We start from the raw sequence: 21,461 nt of genomic DNA on the forward strand, positions 1-21,461 counted from the left end.
GGAACAAGACTTCTGGTCAGGTGAATACAGGGTTATAAATACAAAATCAAATAGGGGTAATGCAGGAGTAGGTTTAATAATGAATAAAAAAATAGGTGTGCGGGTAAGCTACTACAAACAGCATAGTGAATGCATTATTATGGCCAAGATAGACACGCAGGCCACGCCTACTACAGCAGTACAAGTTTATATGCCAACTAGCTCTGCAGATGATGAAGAAATTGATGAAATGTATGATGAGATAAAAGAAATTATTCAGGTAGTGAAGGGAGATGAAAATTTAATAGACATGGGTGACTGGAATTTGACAGAAGGAAAAGGAAGAGAGGGAAACGTAGTAGGTGAATATGGATTGGGGCTAAGAAATGAAAGAGGAAGCCGCCTGGTAGAATTTTGCACAGAGCATAACTTAATCATAGCTAACACTTGTTTCAAGAGTCATGAAAGAAGGTTGTATACATGGAAGAAGCCTGGAGATACTAGAAGGTTTCAGATAGATTATATAATGGTAAGACAGAGATTTAGGAACCAGGTTTTAAATTGTAAGACATTTCCAGGGGCAGATGTGGACTCTGACCACAATCTATTGGTTATGAACTGTAGATTAAAACTGAAGAAACTGCAAAAAGGTGGGAATTTAAGGAGATGGGACCTGGATAAACTGAAAGAACCAGAGGTTCTGCAGGGTTTCAGGGAGAGCATAAGGGAACAATTGACAGGAATGGGGGAAAGAAATACAGCAGAAGAAGAATGGGTAGCTTTGAGGAATGAAATAGCGAAGGCAGCAGAGGATCAAGTAGGTAAAAAGATGTGGGCTAGTAGAAATCCTTGGGTAACAGAAGAGATACTGAATTTAACTGATGAAAGGAGAAAATACAAAAATACAGTAAGTGAAACAGGCAAAAAGGAATACAAATGTGTCAAAAATGAGATCGACAGGAAGTGCAAAATGGCTAAGCAGGGATGGCTAGAGGACAAATGTAAGGATGTAGAGGCTTATCTCACGAGGGGTAAGATAGATACTGCCTACAGGAAAATTAAAGAGACCTTTGGAGAAAAGAGAACCACTTGCATGAATCTCAAGAGCTCAGATGGAAACCCAGTTCTAAGCAAAGAAGGGAAAGCAGAAAGGTGGAAGGAGTATGTAGAGGTTCTATACAGGGGCGATGTACTTGAGGACAATATTGTGGAAATGGAAGAGGAGGTAGATGAAAATTAGAACTACTGACAGCCTTGGGAGAGCCAGTTCTGACAAAACTCTACCATCTCATGAGCAAGATGTATGAGACAGGCGAAATTCCCTCAGACTTCAAGAAGAATATAATAATTCCAGTCCCAAAGAAAGCAGGTGTTGACAGATGTGAAAATTACCGAACTATCAGTTTAATAAGTCACAGCTGCAAAATACTAACGCGAATTCTTTACAGACGAATGGAAAAACTGGTAGAAGCTGACCTCGGGTAAGATCAGTTTGGATTCTGTAGTAATGTTGGAACACGTGAGGCAATACTGACCCTATGACTTATCTTAGAAGAAAGATTAAGGAAAGGCAAACCTACGTTTCTAGCATTTGTAGACTTAGAGAAAGCTTTCGACAATGTTGACTGGAATACTCTCTTTCAATTTCTGAAGGTGGCAGGGGTAAAATACAGGGAGAGAAAGGCTATTTACAATTTGTACAGAAAGCAGATGGCAGTTATAAGAGTCGAGGGGTATGAAAGGGAAGCAGTGGTTGGGACAGGAGTGAGACAAGGTTGTAGCCTCTCTTCGATGCTATTCAATCTGTGTATTGAGCAAAGCAGTAAAGGAAACAAAGGAAAAGTTCGGAGTAGGTATTAAAATCCATGGAGAAGAAATAAAAACTTTGAGGTTAGCCGATGACATTGTAATTCTGTCAGAGATGGCAAAGGACTTGGAAGAGCAGTTGAACGGAATGGATAGTGTCTTGAAAGGAGGATATAAGATGAACATCAATAAAAGCAAAACAAGGATAATGGAAAGTAGTCGAATTAAGTCGGGTGATGCTGAGGGAATTAGATTAGGAAATGAGACGCTTAAAGTAGTAAAGGGGTTTTGCTATTTGGGGAGCAAAATAACTGATGATGGTCGAAGTAGAGAGGATATAAAATGTAGACTGGCAATGGCAAGGAAAGCGTTTCTGAAGAAGAGAAATTTGTTGACATCGAGTATTGATTTAAGTGTCAAGGAAGTCGTTTCTGAAAGTATTTGTATGGAGTGTAGCCATGTACAGAAGTGAAACATGGACGATAAATAGTTTAGACAAGAAGAGAATAGAAGCTTTCGAAATGTGGTGCTACAGAAGAATGCTGAAGATTAGATGGGTAGATCACATAACTAATGAGGAGGTATTGAATAGAATTGGGGAGAAGAGGAGTTTGTGGCACAACTTGACTAGAAGAAGGGATCGGTTGGTAGGACATGTTCTGAGGCATCAAGGGATCACAAAAATCGTAGAGGGAGACCAAGAGATGAATACACTAAGCAGATTCAGAAGGATGTAGGCTGCAGCAGGTACTGGGAGATGAAGAGGCTTCCACAGGATAGAGTAGCATGGAGAGCTGCATCAAATCAGTCTCAGGACTGAAGACCACAACAACGTGGATGATATACCATTGTACGGTGAGAAAAAGATAAATGAAGAAAATGAAACCCATCTTAAGCTCTGAAATTGAAACAACAAATTTTGGAGCAGCACAACATGTACAGTCAATTTGAGTTATGAGAGATGATGGAACACTGATTTTAAAACAAAACCCTCTGCTCATGACCACAAAGCCACAGAATGTGACAGATGAAGATAAGCTCAATGAACAGGACACATCAAAATACAGAACTCCAATTGGAAAATCTTCTATACTTGACAACAAGCATATGGCCAGATACAGCATATCCTGTGAATTATTTAAGCCATTTCAGGAGCAATTAAAGCTTGGAGCACTAGTGTACCATTAAACACGAACTACACACTACATTTAAATTATGCTCTTGCTTACTGGAAGACTGGTAAGAAAATCAAAATGCATACTGATGCAGACTGGGGAGCTGATCCATATCACTTTAAATCCTTTAGTGGATATTTGACAGTTTTTTGGGGTATGGCAATAAGCTGCAGAAGCTGTAAACAACAAACTGTTGCAATTACCACTGAAGGAGACTTTGTTACAACAAGTGTATCTGCAAAAGAAGCAAAGTGGATGAATCTCAGTGGGATTGGGCAATATTTTTGTCTGTCCTATCCTATAAAGATATTTATTGAGTATCAAGGTGCAAAGAAACTTGGTGAATACTGTAAGGCTTCAGAAAGAACCAAGCATATGGATCCACTGGTAATCAAGGGGCACGGAAACTTGCTGAATATTGGGAGGTTTCAGAAAGAGCCAAGCATATGGATACAAAGATTTTCTTTGTGCAAGAGGAGGTGAAAGCCAACAACATAAGATTAGAATATATTGCACGTGAGAAGACTGTCACTGACTGGCTGACAAAGGCAACTGACAACCTGAGGCCGAAAGCTCATCGGAAGTCAATGGGGGTCAATCACCATTGTGTGGAAGGGGGTGGTGGGGTTAGTGAGCTGGATTATTTTTCTTGGGAACTCAGAAGTACCTGTTGTCTACTTGTTATGGTGTAAAGACAGAAGAGGGAATCTGTATTTATGTTAAAATAAAAGTGTTCTTTCAACAGTGATACACTGTGCATTTCTGTGTGCGATCCCTGCCATTTTTCTAAAGAGTGTTCATATTCAGTTGGTAAATTTTGACTTATTAGTCTCATAATGTAGATATTCCGAATAATTTGATTAAGGTACAGGAAATACATAATAAATTTCATCATAAGCGTAAAACAACTGATGTTAATAACAGTGTCCGTGTATGCTGTCTAATAAGATTATTATTTTGAAAAAATATAGATAGGGAACAGTTAGGATTTGTAACCTCTAAAACAAAAAATGTGTAATAGGACCTACACATGTATCTAACAATTGCCTTCAGCAGCTTCAGTGTTTGAGACACACTATTTGAACTGCCACAGAAAACTAACTTTAAATCATGACAGATTACATAAAAGTATCAAATACTATTTTTTGTGGACTTGTATCAGTGTCATTTGCTAACATTTGCATTGTAAATGTGAAGCTGTTTTTATTTATTTACTTTCATAAGAAGCCAACATGGGTATTCCAGCTTAATTTCAACTTCTTCCAGAAGTTGGTTTTTATGCTGCTTTTTAAGCTCCATAGTTCTTGAATGTTTGGTTTTCAAAATGTACGATATGGGCTTTTGCAATGGTCAGTTTCACTTTATTCAACTGGAACTAGTTTTCTAGGGTGTCCAATGTGTCCACAACAGAGCACAGAATTTTGTCTCCATCGTTAGCTTCAATTAATAAGTGAAATCTGAGGACAATTCAAAGAAAAGATTCCCTAAATTTCTGGTCACCTGGGACTGTGAAATATGAGGGCAATTCAAAAACTAACAACAAACTATCAGTACTAAACGCAATTAACACATCAGGCATTTGAAGCTCCGAGGAAGTGAAGATGCATGTTTTGAGAAAGTTCCAACATATGTCAACAGGTGGCATGACAAGCTGAATAAGAAAGGCAGTTGAAACAAAATGACCGCAGCCCTAGCCGTGGGCTCCCTACAAGAGCAGCTAGCAGTAATATGATTTTTGTGGTCGTAGGACATGAAACCTTGACAAATCCATAGGAGGAAATTGGAAAGGTATGTAGATAGCTACATTAGTGACAGAAGAGTGTATGAGGAGGTAGATGCCTGTAAAAGTAGACGTACGTCAGCAACAGATGAGACACACTCTGGTTGTCCCAGCACAGCCATTATTGACAGGAATGCAAGACATGCTGAAACCATGATTCATAAGAATTGGCATATTTCTCTAGAAACTTTAGCCAGTGAACTGAGTATCACAGTCGGATCCACTCATCCCATTATTAGTGAGGTCCTCAAGCACTGTTTTTTGTGTGCATGATGGGTGCCTAGCACGCTCACTGGTGTACAAAAGATGATGTATGTTCAGGCTGTCACATCATTTCTACGGCAACACAACACTGAAGGACATGACTTTCTGACACCTATTGTCACAGAAGATGAAACCTAGGTGCATCACTATGAACCAAAAGGCAAAAGATAGACTTCAGAATGGAGACACACATCTTCTCCAGCCATGAAGAAATTCAAGTCTCAGCCCTCTGCCAGAGAGGTCCACTTCACACTATTCTGGGATATGAATGGGCCAGTTTTGGAGTACTATCAGCAAAGAGGTGAAACAGTGAATAGGGCCCATTACAGTGCCATGTTGGGGTATGAACTAAAGCCAGTAATACGAAGCCATTGGAGAGGACTTCTGTTTGGAGGCATTCTCACTCTTCACGACAATGTGCTCTCCCACAGTGCTGCTGCAACTCTTACCATCACTCAGAGATTGTGATTTTAGGTTGTGTTGCATTCTGCATACACCCCTGACTTCGCTCCTTCAGATTACCACGTGTTTAGACCCCTGAAGGAAGCTATCAGAGGACAACACTGTGACAGTGATGATGAGGTTAAAGAAGCGGTGCACTCTTGGTTTTGGGCACAATGAAAAACCTTTTATTCAAATGTAGCAGAAAAGTTGGTAGCACAGTATGAGAAGTGTGTAAAAAATGAGAGTAGTTATGTTCTAAAATGATATCTTGTTTATATCTGTAAATGAAATACATGCTTTGCTAACAAAAGTTTCCTGTTACTTTTTGAGTCACCCTCATAGATCACATTTGTTGTTTGTGCAACAGGCAGGACATAGACAGTCCAGTAGGAGCTCCACAATCTGTGGTTTTCCATAGTCACATCTGTTGGTATCTATAGAAAAGGCCATATCTGGAGGCTATTGATGGATCTTTCAACTCCAAAACGAAAATGGTTGAGTGTCTCCCACATCATCTAATTCTGTTCATGCCCACCTCGAAGGGTTTCTGAAGAGGAAGGCCAGATAGAGTTATTCTCAAGTGGGGATATCCATGATATTATTGTTTTCTTGCTGTATCTGCTGTTGTTTTCTAGACTGAAGTGGTCTTGAGGAAACTTCTTCTGGACCTCAACATTGTGAGTGTGGAATGTACCCATGCAGCAAATGGTTTTTGATGAGTCAGATTAGTTCTCATCATGTTGACAGCTGCTTAACTTTAAAAATCTGGTGGTGCAATGCCAGGGAGGTGGTACAGCTTTACGTGTGGCACTGGTTTCAAACAACTCATAATAAGCTTGCACGTTTTGTGTAGTGCCTTTTCAATTATGTTTGCTTGGTTGGATTTGTACCAGACTGGGCATGCATAATCCACGACACTCTAACATTTTGCTAGTGACATCATTCCCTGGGATTGGGGTTGCTACCAGTGATCTTCAAGGGATATTATTTTTGACTTCTACCTGCCTTCTCACATTCTGACAATGCTGCTTGTAAGTCGGAGTGTGATCCAGAGTGACTCACAAATATTTTTGATATGTCATATTTACTAAATGTATCCCTTGCCATGTGATGTCAAATTTGCAACATGCCTGATTGTATTTAAGATGTTTCAGCTGGGTTTCAGAAAAGTTGGTTGTTAGAGTAATAGGCACTCAGCTACCTCCGTGCCTGTCATGTGGGTTTCAACATGTTCAAAAGATTTCCTTGACTCACTTGCCCAACATCATTGGCATAAAGACTACTCCTTGTGTTCACCAAAAATGGGTGCTCGTTGACATAAACATTAATACCATTGGTGAAAGAACACTTCCATGTAGCAAACCTCTTGTTTGACACCTCCATTTGCTACACTAACCATAGAAGTTCACATAAAATCTACTGTTCTGGAGTAAACTTTGAATAAGCTTGTTGAAGCCATAATCTTTTGTTATCCTTTAGGTCTTCTGGTACAATGCATTTTGTCTGACAGTACCACAAGCAGCAGTCAAGTTAATAAAAGCTATGCCTACAATTTTCTGGGTTTCAAAGCCATCCTCAATAAACTGGTGACTGAGGTCCTAAGATGTATAATTTTTTCCTGGTCTGAAACCTGCTTCTTATTGTACTAAAGCTGGTTCTATAACTTGAGCCAGATGATTCAACAACATTTGCTCAAAGATTTTGAGTAGATGGCATAACAAGGATAATGGCCTGTAATTTTCTGGCCTGTATGTGTATTTTTCGCATTTTAAAACTGGAATCATATGTGATTTCCTCCAAGTTTTGAGGAAATTACAGTATTGAAATCCTCCAGTTGTCTGAATGTCCAAATCAAGTCTCAGAAGCCATGAAATCAATAAAATTAGGCACTAGATATATAGTGAAATCATTTAGTAGTATACTCCAAAGAAGAATACAAATTTACAGGATGTTTTCTGTATTCCAGTTCTTGTCTGTGCTATCAGTCCCTCTGCTACATATTGGTGGAAATCTTTGTTCATTCCATTATTTTTTTCCAGTATTATAAAAATCAAGAAATGAATATTTACACCGTCAAATACAGAAAAACTTCCTTAATTTTCACCTTTCTGTTAATTTATAAGATTTTGGTTGATAGTCAGTCATATGCAATTCAGTCATTAATAACTAATACAGAGAGGAAAAATGGTGAGTTTATATCACACTGTCATTGCAATTACAGTAAATTACTTAATGGTACAATAATTCCTGTTTGCCTTACCTGATCTTGCAACAGAATAAAATGCAATAAATCTACCATCATGTACACCACTCATTGTAAAAGCATTAAGAAAGAGTGCATTCCCATGGCTGGTAATATGTGGTGGTATTCTGGAACCACAGTACTGCCCCAAGAGTGTAGCATTCACATTTTCACCATCGTGAATCTCTAAATATTCTGGATAACAGTCAGGCCCACTAGTCTGTGGGAAGTCCAGGTGGGTTATGGTAAGTGTCACACGATCATCTAGAAAATAAAACAGTAAAATGATTACTTAACATGTTATATATTAATTACGACCATGTATTTGATAACATACAATACATTTAAACATGTAAAATCCTTTGCTTCACATCTGGTGTTCAATAATTTTGTGAAATAACACGAAATCTGTTAATATCTTATTGCAAAGTCTGAGATTCCAATTTATGTTTCATTTTGTTAGAGCCTCAAGAGTGAGGCTAAAGACGCAGGCATCAGGTAGTGTATCACTGTGTAGCCTATCAAGTACTTCACTGTTATTGTGCCACAACACTTTAAATTCATCACATATGAAGCTTCTAAGGGGATGGTAGTACACAGTTCCATCAGACATCTGTCTTCATGTCATCAGTGTCTAACCTAAGATTGTGCAAGCAGACCTGTGACACACTATCTCCAGTAATAGTGAGACACAAGAAGAGAAGTAGGGATGATGAATAGACAAAGTAGGTGTGCTGGCAACACAGAAGTTTTGTATAGGGTTGGATTGGCCAGGAGGGTTATAGGAATGAAGGACATGGATTATGATCCAGCAGATGTGCTCCTTTAGAGGTTAGTTACACATTTCATGTGTCATTACTGCAAAAAAAAGTCAACTGACAGGCAACTTAATGTAATTTCTATTTAAATATGGGTGCATCAAGTGCTTGGATCTATTCATTGCTTTTACACAGAACCACAACTTCCTAAGACCTCATATGTCTTTCATCAGTATCCATCCACCACAGCATTTGGGGGTTACAGTACTAAGTTACGACACCTGAAGATTGGCGTATAAGAGTCTGAAACTGGCCGTGTGTTAAATAAAAGGACCTTACAACTGTAGCAATATTTTTAACCTATGGTACAATGCTCAGTTGCAGATGTTCCTCCGACATGATTGCTTGTTCTTATACATAGTGCTGTAATACTGAATAAGACAGGAAACACAGGCACAACATTATGATTATTATTTATTTATTTTTTTCCATTTAGCTGTACATACCTGTTATTAAGTGCATTTGTGGGTCATGATGTACAAATCTGTTAGAAAATGGTTCAAATGGCTCTGAGCACTGTGGGACTTAACATCTATGGTCATCAGTCCCCTAGAACTTAGAACTACTTAAACCTAACTAACCTAAGGAGATCACACAACACCCAGTCATCACGAGGCAGAGAAAAAAGCTGTTAGAAACAATTGTAAACAATAATATGTACATTGGATAAATGATATAACTGTGTAGTTGGGTGTTGAGTAACTCAAACCTTATGTATTTCAGATACTGTACCACGTGGTTCCCTCCTGCAGAACACAGTTATTCAAAACTATCACTAATTTCTAGATTCTAATAAGGCTGATTAGTGCAGTAGATTTAAGCTATACAAATAAAGGTTTGATCTTTTACTAGAAAAGTTTTTAATGGCAACACAATTGAACTTGACAAAGAGTATTGGAGAAAGAAGTCTACCTTCCATAGAAATAATTGGCTGAACTGTATATGAATGTGATCTTCAAGATGTTGATTGCAACACAAGAATCGAATCTCGTTCATCCATGGTAGATAGTGTGCTGCCTCTGTGAATGTCATAATTAAATCCAGAGTCGAAATCCATCAATCCAAGTGCTCTAGCTTTTGTGCAAGCCCACTGTCTCACATCAAAATCATACACAGCCATGGAATTAGCCCTTGCCTCTTGAAAAGTAGACCAAACATGCTCTGATAAGACCTTGAATTTCTCATGTTTTGTCCCTTGCTGTTCATAATATCACAAAAATGATACATCGTTCCTGTCCTTGACTCTTCTGAAGTGATGCATACACTGATCAGCCAGAACATTATGACACCTACCTAATGGCCGGTATGTCCACCTTTGGCACAGATGACAGTGGCAGTGCATTCCAGCATGGAAGTAATGAGGCCTTGGAACATTGTTGGAGGGAGTTGGCACTACAACTGCACACACAAAACACTTAATTCCCATAAATTCCAGGGAAGAGAGTGATGTGGTCTGACATCACGTTCACTCACAGTCCAGATGTGTTCTATTGGGTTAAGACTGATGTGTTTGGGGGAGAGCACATCAACTAGAAATCATCACTGTGTTCCTCAAACCACTCCATCACACTCCTGGCATTGTGATATGGCACATTATCTTGTTGAAAAATGCCACTGCTGTTGGAAAAGATGATCATCGTGAAGCAGTGTAGGTGTTCCACAACCAATGTGTGATACTTCTTGGCCATCATGGTGCTTTGCACAAATTCCAATGGACATCATGGTGCTTTGCACAAATTCCACTGGACATATGGACACCCACGTGAATGTTCCCCAGAGCATTATGGAGCTGCCGCCAGCTTGTCTCCATCCCACTGTACAGGCATCAAGGGGTTGTTCCCCTGGAAGACAATGGATTTGCGCCCTCCCATCAGCATAATGAAGAAGGTATGGGAATTCACTAGACCATGCGTTGCTCTGCCACTGTGCGAAGTCCAGTGCTGATGGTCAAGTGCCCATTTCAGCCATAAATGCCAATGTCATTGCATTAACATCGGCACACACACGGTTTGTCGGCTGTGAAAGCCCATCGTTAGGAGTGTTCAGTGCACTGTCTGTTCAGACAAACTTGTACTCTTCTAAGCATTAAGGTCTGATGTTACTTCTGCCTGTCCTCTTTTACAAGTCTGCCCAGCCTATGACATCTGTAACGAGTTGTGGCTGTCAACCATATGGCATCTGGATACAGTTTCACCTTGGTTTCGCCACATGTTAAGACACTCACCACAGCACTCCTCAAACACCCTGCAAGTTGGGCAGGATTTCAATGATAGAAGCATCTTCAAGTATCTTGACCAAACCAAAGATAAGACATCCTGTGAAACTTTGCTAAATGCCTTCTCTGAAAACTACCTAGAATATATAGCCAGTAAACCCACCCAAGGTGGCAATACATTAGACCTAATGACAACAATGAGACCTGGCATCTTTGAGGATGTCCACATCGAAACTGGTATCAATGGCTATAATGCGGTTATGGCAACAGTGATTACCAAAGTACACAGGACAACTACAACATGCAGAGCGATCTCTATGTTCAGTAAACTAGAGAAAAAAATCGGTAGTGGTATATCTCAATGAGGTAACTTGAAATTTTCAGCACAGGCAGGAGGATGCAGAGGGATTGTGGCTCAATTTTAAAAGAAAAGTAGACCATGGACTTGATAGATATGAACCCAGTAGAACAGTTCATAATGGGAGGGAACCTTCATGGTATACAGTCACTGTAAAGAAACTTGTAAAGAAAAAGAGATTACTGAGTAGAAAGTGTAAAAGTTAGTGTCCAGTCCCTAATGAATGAGACAGGAACTGAAACTGAAGGAAGCAAAGCAAAATCCAAAATGCTTAACTCTATTTTCAAATGATCCTTTAGAAAGGAAAATCCAGGAGAACTGCCCCAATTGAATCTTCATACCACTGAAAAGATGAATGAAATGAATATTAGTATCAGTGGTGTAGAAAAACAGCTGAAAATTTAAAAAAAATTGTATTGAATTGGAATCCCTACTAGATTCTTTACTGAATTTGTGGCTCAGTTAGCCCAAACTATAATCTACTGTAGATATCTCAAACAAAAAACTGTGCCCAGTTCTTGGAAAAAGGCACAGGTCACACCCACCTTCAAGAAAGGTAGTAAAAGTAGAAGTGATACAAAAAACTACTGTCTAATACCCTTGACATGAATTCATTGTAGAACCTTAAAACATATTCTGAGCTCAAACATAATGAGGCAGCTAGAACAGAGTGACCTCCTCAATGTCAACCAGCATGGATTTCAAAAACATTGGTCACATGAAACTTAACTTGTACATTTCTCACATGATATACTGAAAGCTTTGTATCAAGGCAACCATGTAGATGTAGTATTTCTTGACTCCTGAAAAGCATTTGACTCAGTACCACATCTACACTTATTGCCAAAAGTATGATCATATGGAGTAGGTGTAGAAGTAACTTCAAGTGTGCCCCAGGGAATTATGTTGTGACCCTTGGTGTTCACACTTATATTAATGACCTTGCAGACATTATTAATAGTAAAATCAGGGTTTTTGCAGATGATGCACCTATGTGTAATGAAGTACTATCTGAAAGAAGCTGCATATATATTCAGTCAGATCTTGTTAAGATTTCAACATGGTGCAGAAACTGGCAACTTATTCTAAATGTTCAGAAATGCAAAATTTTGCACTAGGTGATGACTTAGGTTTATTGGTAAAATATCAGGGAAGTGCAAGCAGTCTACAAAAGAGATTGCTTACAAATTGCTCATGTGAGCCATCATTAATTAATGAGTCACTGTTGCAATGGTCCAACCCATACAAATACTTGGGTGTAACACTTTGTAGGGATATGAAATGGAATGATCACATAGGTTCAGTTGTGAGTAAAGCAGGAAAGTAGGTGGTGACTTAGGTTTATTGGTAGAATATCAGGGAAGTGCAAGCAGTCTACAAAGGAGAATGCTTAAAAATTGCTCATGTGAGCCATCCTTGAATATCGCTCAAGTGTGTGGGACTTGTACAAGATAGGACTAACAGGAGATGTTGAACATATACAGAGAAGGGCAGCACAAATGTCCACAGTTTCTTTAATCGAGTGTCAGAGAGGTACTGAAGGAACTGAACTGGAAGACTCTTGAAGATAGACATAAATTATCCCAAGAAGGTCTATTAACAAAGTTTCAAGAACCAACTTAAATGATTGCTCTACGAATATACTACTAACCCATACATATCACTCACATAGGGATCATGAGGATAAGATTAGAACAATTACTGCATGCACAGAGGCATTCAGACAATCATTCCTCGCACGCTCCATACTTGAATGGAACAGGAAGGAACCCTAACTGGTGCAATGGGATGTATCATCTTCCATGCACCTCATGGTGGTTTGCAGAGTATAGATGTAGATGTAGATGCAGATAGTGTTTGCAATGTCTCTTTCGTCTTCACATACTTCTGGTATGAAGACAGTAATTTGATGTGGTGTAAAACCTGTAACACCTTGTTGGCGTCAATTCTCATTGTGCTCCACACAATCATAAATACAAAACATCCACTTCCAGTTCACATCACTCACACACAAATACTATAGAGTTGGAATATACTTCTTGTGCACTGCCAAAGTACTATGCTAGTGTGGATGGATTACCTGCAACTGACATTCTGTAACAAACGAGTTAGAATGGGCAGCTAAAATGTATGTTACTGACATCTAGTGGATCAGTTACAACTATGTACAAAACATGAGTTCAATGCCTGTGAGACACTTCATGATTTTACCTTGTATTTTGGTGCAATCAGATTTATCTGATTAATCTAAATTCCACTCCTGTTACTTTTGTCCATGTGAAGTTGACGGTGGCTTACATTTTCACCTGATGACCTAAGATTTCTGCGTATCCTTTGTTAGTCTTAGCTATCTGCTGATAAGTATTTCACACATTGTGGAACATTTCCCAGCTTTTAACTTTGGGTTTCAACCATCTCTCATGTTACCAGGTGCTTTCTTGAAGAGATTTCATTTCTGGAACTTCACTGTAAATGCTTCAGCAGTTAACAAGTATTTAATATTCCCTTTCTTCATATTCAAATCTGACTAATCATAACAATTTGTTACTCAGAATTTTCTTCCAGTTGTGCAGGGGGCGAGAGGGAGGGGGAAGGAGGAAAACAAAAACAACCAAGTAACATACATGTGTTCATTAGCGTTAACATTAAACAATTATACATATCCTGTAATATAGTTGTACCACATCATTTTGATAATACAACTGTTCAAATAATCTATGGAACATGAAACTAACTAACTAGCATGCATTGTCAATAGAAAGACTATTTACCAAGCACACATTTCACATATAATGTGCCACCCAAGTGACCATTTACAGTGTATGGTGCAAACACGATATATGCACAGTATCTCTATAAACCACCACCCTGCAGTGGAAGTCAAGGACTTTAATGATAACCTTATCATGGAGCTAACAAAACTTATGGGTCACATCCTCCATTTGGCTCCATACCAGAGATTACCAATCAGTTATCATAATGATTACAAAAATCAACAACTGCAGTGAAATACCACAAGTGAAGTTAGGCATGTTAACCACTCCTGCCAGTCTCCAGCAAGAACTAAAAACCATCTGCAATACCAGGCAACAGATGTCATTGGTGTCAACTTGAGTGACTGTAACCTGTGTTTTTAATTCAGCAATTGTCACTTGCACATGCACAAATTTTTGGACTTGGCAGTCATGTGTTCATGACATGAGCTTTCTTGTGTGTATAAATGGTGTATGTTTCTCTTTTGCTGATGAATACTGGAGCTGAAAGCTTTATATAAGTGTCTTTTAATAGCGACTGTCTTCAACTTCACGTATCTTCTTTATGGTAAGTAGCATTCTATCTTTTCCTACATCGTTGTTTAAATTCAAACTGTACCTGATATTCCTACCTGGAGTTTCCATAAATGAATAATTAACAGTCATTCAGTGGAAATTTCTTTAAAAAATAAAAATTGATATTGAATATAATGATATTATCTACCCACCAGGTGATGCACCAACAATTGTCCATGTACAGTTGCGACTAGCATGTGGTGAAGCATTGATAAAGTCCTCCAGCGAAATTTGACCAGCATCTTCAGTCACAATTCTTGCACCACACATCTAAAATATGAGGCTATGTTATTTTCATTGAACTCACTGCAAATATTAAAAATATCCTAATACCAACAACGCTAGAAAAAAGATAATTGTTACTCACCCTAAAGATGACATGTTGAGTTACAGACAGGCACAATGAAAACACCATTACACATTTACCTTTCGAACAAGGCTTTCTCCAGAAAAATGCATTCTCATCAGAGCTGCCAGAGATGGTGGTCTTGTACATGTGATGTGTGCTTGCTTGTGCGAATGAATGTTTATATGTTTTCTTTTCTGAAGAATACTTTGGACAAAAGCTAAATGTGCAACAGTCTTCTCATTCTGCTTGACTGCAACTCAACATTTCATATTTACAATGACTGGCAGTCTATCTGTCTCCTAATATTACTAATATACCAACCTAGAGTTTCCATTCTTTAGATATTGTAAGATCATAGGTTATATGTTACCACATTTTGCAAAGAAGAACACATTTTTCTTCCAGAATAAGCCAAACAGAAAACAGCAACAACCAGACAGACACAAAGATCCAATGAAACAGCCTCATCAGGCAGAAGTCAGGTATACAGATTATGAGACTTTGTTTCAGAACAGGGAGGTATACCTAATGTAATTAAGCAACAAGTTCAGTGTCTTTGAAAGTACTGGTTATACAGACATAAGCAAACAGGGAAATTGTTTAATTTAAAACTACTCATGCAACAGAAAATATAAAAGAAGAGAAACTCACAAGTCGAATGAGGTAGCATTACAGAAAAGGCAGTATTTTCAGGCAAATAATAATACAAACAGGGCAGAATAGGTGGAATTAAATAAAATTATTTTGAACATTTACAATCTGCCAACATTTCAGAACAGCCATAGAACTTAGATTCAGCACATCGATCAGTATCAACTAGTGGCTGTAAAGGAAAACCCCAAAAATAAATGGCACAATGGAAAGTGGGTAATACACTCTTAGTAAAGCTAACAATCTCCAAACTTATTACGAATAAAGCTCAATCCTGTTATTAATTCCTATTATGTAATCTAGTTTATTTGTGGTTCTCCCCTCAGTTATACTTGATACTATCATGTAATCTAGTTTGTCTGTGGTTCTCCCCTCAGTTATACTTGATAATCTTATCTTCTAAAATTTTCAAGTTAAGAGTTCTGGTGTTTAAACTAAATGCAAAAAAGACACAATCTTACTCTTAATAGCTCGTCAGAAATTAATAAGTTCAGATTTCCGCAAACAATGCCACATAGTTTGCTTGACGGTATTTCAATATTTTTGTATTGTATTGTTTATTATCTCTATTATATTGTTGTATTGTACCAGTTTTGAATCATTCATCTACCATGTGTAATATACCAGTATGTATTGTATTGTATGATACCTATATTGTATCTGCTTTGACTCGTCCCACATCCATGCATAACCATGCCATACTGGATATATGGAATATGTATCTCAAATAAATAAAATAAATAAAAGTTAAGAATCTGGGAGTAACTTTGGATGACCATCTCAACTGGGCAGAGAATAGTCACAGTGTGCCGGAAGATGTCCGCTTGACTCTATGCTCTCAAAAAGTTTCAGAACGTATTTCCATAGGACATGAAATGCCAGCTCATGCACCGGCCATTGTGGCTGAGTGGTTCTAGGCGCTTCAGTCTGGAACCGCACTGCTGCTACAGTTGCAGGTTTGAATCCTGCCTAGGGCATAGATGTGTGTGGTGTCCTTAGGTTAGTTAGGTTTAAGTAGTTCTAAGTCTAGGGGACTGATGACCTCAGCTGTTAAGTCCCATAGTGCTTAGAACCATTTGAACCATTTTTGAACCAGCTAGTGAAAGCACTTGTTCTACAGGACCACCACTACTGTGATGTAATTCAACATGGCATGAGTAGTGCAAACAAAAGACGACTAGAACTAACCATGAATGCCTGTGTGTGCTACACTTGCAACATTTGCTGATATGATCATGTTAGTGTTTCACACTCCCAGCTAGGGTGGCTGCAGCTACACAAATTACATGACTACCACACTCTATGTCTACTTCACTGGCTCCTCGTTGCACAAACACCCCAGTACCCTGCTTCAAAGATTAAACACCTTTCATGCCATCATAATCAAAACACGAGGTCACTTTTATTTGGCATCCTAGCTGTGTCCACTCACTAAACAAAAACATTTGCAAACTATTCCTCTGTTGCCGCTGTCCACCTCTGGAACAAACTGCCCCTTACTTTGTACAAAATTCAATTCCCTGTTGCTTTTAAGAAGTTGAACCATTTTCTACTGTCATCCTCATAACATTTTCCACAAAATTAAATGTACAAGGCCAATCTTCCCATCTGTCAAATAGCAAAGTTAGTGTCTCCTATCTTGCTCCTTTCTCTACTTCCCCTTCTTCTATATCCATTAGTTACACAATCTTTTTTTTCCCTTATATTCCCTTAACTGTGTTTCATCACGTGCCTAATCTTCTCCTCCCTTCACCATCAGTTTCCCTCATACCCACTGCTGCTAGCACTCCTATCTAAAATCTGTGTTTGTCATAATGTATATTTATTGCAGTACTTATCATCAATGAATATATTTTTCCAATTGTACCTTTATAATTGTTTATTTTACTAGATGTAGTTTTAATGTGCCTACCAAAACATATGAATGCAAAATATGAAGGGAGCCTGGTTAGATGTAAGAGAGAGCCTGATGATCCTAATCTTATCAGGTTAAATAAATCAATAAAGAAATAAAAATCAATAAATAAATATAATATCAGCATCACTTCCAAATCACCACTCACTGAGTAATGCCAATAGGATAACAATATGACTATGCAATTATCTTCCATAGCCATCAAGTAATACGGTCACTACCCTATCCCATTCCATGAGAAGGACTCATACAGATATCAACAGACTTGATCCCATATACATAATGTAAATGCTCAAATTTATAACCAACCCACTTGTATTAATCGGACATTTAATATTTTGAAAAAAAAAAAAAAAAAATGTATTCATCAATTGCTCTTTTGTGTTTATTTAACACCATGACCAGTTTTGGCTCCCAAGGCCCTTGTCTAATGGTACATGTCAGGCATCCCGAGAGGGTACAAGATGACTGTGCCCTCCCAGGACACTTGACATACAGGATGGTTTAATTAAACTTTCATTACTTGAGCGAATGTAGACAGAAAACTATTTACCGTACAGATACCCAACTTTATACAAGAATGTGTGCTGCAGTATTTGCATTGTTTGTAGTGTTAACATCATTACTTGGTGTCAGATGCATGTACTGGTATGATGACATAAAGGATGAAACACAAGCATCAGTGTGCATTACAGTTGCAGACCATCAACATGGGTCTGGAGAAGGTTTGCAAACCTTTACCTGTGAAGCTGTTTTACCAAAACAACAAAAGTAGTGCTGCTGCTGTTTGTAATTATGAACACATGAAAGAAATATGGAATGATATCTTACAGTACAGGGGTTGAGGAACATGTTTCAGAAGTTCAAATTAACTGGCGATTTGGGAATTACTCATAGAGAAGTCTGACGGCCAACTTTGCAACAAATTGTTGAACAAGTTACTACTGTCATATGGCTCAGAATGTTGGATGCAATTTGCAAACTTCAAGCAATGCACGAGTTGTGTCACGAAGCTAAACATTCCACAGTCCACAATTCGAAAAGTGCTGTGAACAACAGAGAAATTGTAACCAGGCTGTTGGGGATGCACACAGATGTTACACACTGAGCAACGTCTGTAACCTGGAATGTACACATGGTATGCAGTTAAAAACTGTTGCTCTCTCATGGAGAATTACAACGTGTTTCTTTCAATGGTTTATTTGTTATTTCTCTTCCTCATAGCCTTACAAATGTTTCCACAAAGATGGACAATGGCCTTGGGGGCTGAAATCACTTGTGGTTTCAAATAAACAGAAAATGAAAGTGGCACGGACATTTTCTTCAAATTCATTATCACAGTTGGAGAACTGCCAGCAAGATGTTCCACATGATGGACAAGAAATTACTTAATATTTTTTTTACACAATTAATATGGTTACCTAGCACCAGCCACCATTGGCCTCATCATAACTAGATAAGAAGAAGTACCTATTTTACTTTATCAGCTATATGCATAGGGAATAACATAAAAAAGTAAAATGAAAAATAATTTTCATGCTGAAAGTTTCATAGGGTTCCAAAGTAACACTCTGTCAAACTGGATTAAACACAGGGAGCAAGTATTATATAAGGGCTATTACTCCACTCCTTATGTGTACACATGGGATGTCTGGGCACTGAGTTGGTGAAATTTACAGTAATGGTTTACTTAAAAACTCTTCCTTTAATTAAAAGAATTCTTTACAAAAAAGATATGCTAAAATTTCAAAGCAAAATTTTGTGACAAAGATTGAGACAAAACCTTAAAATACTTAGAAACAGGAAATTTACTCAGAAATGTGGAGTGCATGTTTTCAACAGGATCATAGTACATGTTGTGAATAACATTAAATCAGTAATGGGAAGGGAGTTGGATGTGTTGGTGTTTGGCTGCTAGGTGAGCCTTATGTGCTGGCTTAATTTGTGTTCTAGGTGACAATCAGTCAACCAGGGGGCACCACTATGTCAACTGTTTCCATAGTCAACAGATGAAAGGGCAGCTGGAGACAGCGCATACCAGCCACAGTAAACATCTCAACAGACAGCCATATTCATGAAAACAAGCACTGATGGAGAATTCATTTTGTTCCCAAAGTAGCTCTTCAGGATCCTTATGGAGAAATCATTTTGTTCCCTCAGTAGGTTATCAGGACCCTTCCTTTTTGCCATACAAATTTCAATTTCTTATATGATATCGGAGTGTCTACTCTTGCTGATTTTACATTAAATTTGAAGATCTTCTTTAACAGTGCCAAGATTTATGTGCCTCCTTTTGCATGTGTAAACCCTTTACAGATATGCTGAATAATCTGTCGCTTTGGCAAATGTATCTTTTGTAACACTCATAGCATATTTTATGAACCTCATTTTTTCAAAGTTTCCTGTTTTGAGTGGAAGAGAATGTGGAACCTTGATTTTCAGGTTTTTGGTTGTTCTGAAAGCAATGACTTTTTATCTCATTAACTTCACTTTTTGTTTGATTACGTGGGCTCTTTTAGCTGGTTTTCTTTGTAATTTTAATTGAATATATCATCTTCTATTTTCGTTTTATACCCATTGCTGACAACAATTTGCTGCAAAATACTCATTTTCCTTCCTATTTCTGGTTGGTCAAATGGCATCATTAATATTCTATGGATCATCAGTTAGAGTGAGCATTAATAGCACCATGGGCACAGACGGTTTTCCTGTACAGTTGAAAACTGTGTGCCTGTGCACAAGGAGTGGAATAGTATGCCTCACATATAACTTTCACTCAGTGTCTGATCCATTATGAAAAATATTAGCTAGCTGTTGCTGCTTTTAGTTGGTATGGAAAATAATTTCCATGTCACTCCTTGTGTTCTCATACATAGTAGTAGTACTACTACCTGTTTAGCAAAAGTGACAAAAAGCAGATTTCAGAGTACCTGATGGCTCAACACAAAAGTTTTGTCTCAAGTACAGATAGTGTTGAGGATCAGTGGACAAATTTCAAAACCATCGTACAATATGAATTAGATGAGTATGCGCCAAGCAAGATTGTAAGAGATGGAAAAGAGCCACCATGGTACAATAACCGAGTTAGAAAATGGCTGCGGAAGCAAAGGGAACTTCACAGCAAACATAAACATAGCCGAAGCCTTGCAGACAAACAAAAATTACATGAAGCAAAATGTAGTGTGAGGAGGGCTATGCAAGTGGCATTCAATGAATTTGAAAGTAAAGCTCTATGTACTGACTTGGCAGAAAATCCTAAGAAATTTTGGTCTTACGTCAAAGCGGTAGGTGGATCCAAACAAAATGTCCAGACACTCAGAGACCAAAATGGTACTGAAAAAGAGGATGACAGACTAAAGGCCAAAATACTAAATGTCTTTTTCTAAAGCTGATACACAGATGAAGACTGCACTGTAGTTCCTTCTCTAGATTGTCGCACAGATGACAAAATGGTAGACATTGAAATAGATGACAAGGGATAGAAAAACAATTAAAATCGCTCAAAAGAGGAAAGGCCGCTGGACCTGATGGGATACCAGTTTGATTTTACACAGAGTATGCAAAGGAACTTGCCCCCCCCCCCCCTCTTCTTGCAGTGGTGTACTGTAGGTCTCTAGAAGAGTGTAGTGTTCCAAAGGATTGGAAAATGGCGAAGGTCATCCCCGTTTTCAAGAAGGGATATCAAACAGATGTTCTGAACTATAGACCTATATCTCTAACGTCGATCAGTTGTAGAATTTTGGAACACATATTATGTTCGAGTATGATGACTTTTATGGAGACTAGAAATCTACTATCTACGAATCAGCATGGGTTTCGAAAAAGACGATCGTGTGAAACACAGCTCGCGCTATTCATTCACGAGACTCAGAGGGCCATAGACACGGTTCCCAGGTAGATGCCATGTTTCTTGACTTATGCAAGGCATTTAATACAGTTCCCCACAGTCATTTGATTAACAAAATAACAGCATATCGACTGTCAGACCAATTGTGTGATTGGATTGAAGAGTTCCTAGATAACAGAATGCAGCATATCACTCTCAATGGAGAGCAGTCTTCCAAAGTAAGAGTTGTTCCACGTGTGCAGCAGGGGAGTGTCGTAGGACTGTTGCTATTCACAATACATATAAATAA

At 38.4% G+C, this 21,461-nt stretch overlaps 1 protein-coding gene across 1 annotated transcript in view; it reads right to left on the reverse strand.

Annotated features, from left to right (window-relative positions):
- Positions 1 to 21,461, reverse strand: part of LOC126419763 (cubilin-like) — a 753,686-nt gene that overhangs the window by 365,639 nt on the left and 366,586 nt on the right. Inside the window, exons 34-35 of the mRNA XM_050086938.1 lie at positions 14,563 to 14,680; positions 7,709 to 7,954 (exon numbers count right to left, since the gene is read on the reverse strand). Coding sequence (XP_049942895.1) covers positions 7,709 to 7,954; positions 14,563 to 14,680 — 364 coding nt within the window. The remainder of the gene's footprint in view (positions 1 to 7,708; positions 7,955 to 14,562; positions 14,681 to 21,461) is intronic.

The sequence above is a fragment of the Schistocerca serialis genome, chromosome 9, assembly GCF_023864345.2.
Source record: "Schistocerca serialis cubense isolate TAMUIC-IGC-003099 chromosome 9, iqSchSeri2.2, whole genome shotgun sequence".
In the NCBI taxonomy this organism is placed as follows: Eukaryota; Metazoa; Arthropoda; class Insecta; order Orthoptera; family Acrididae; genus Schistocerca; species Schistocerca serialis.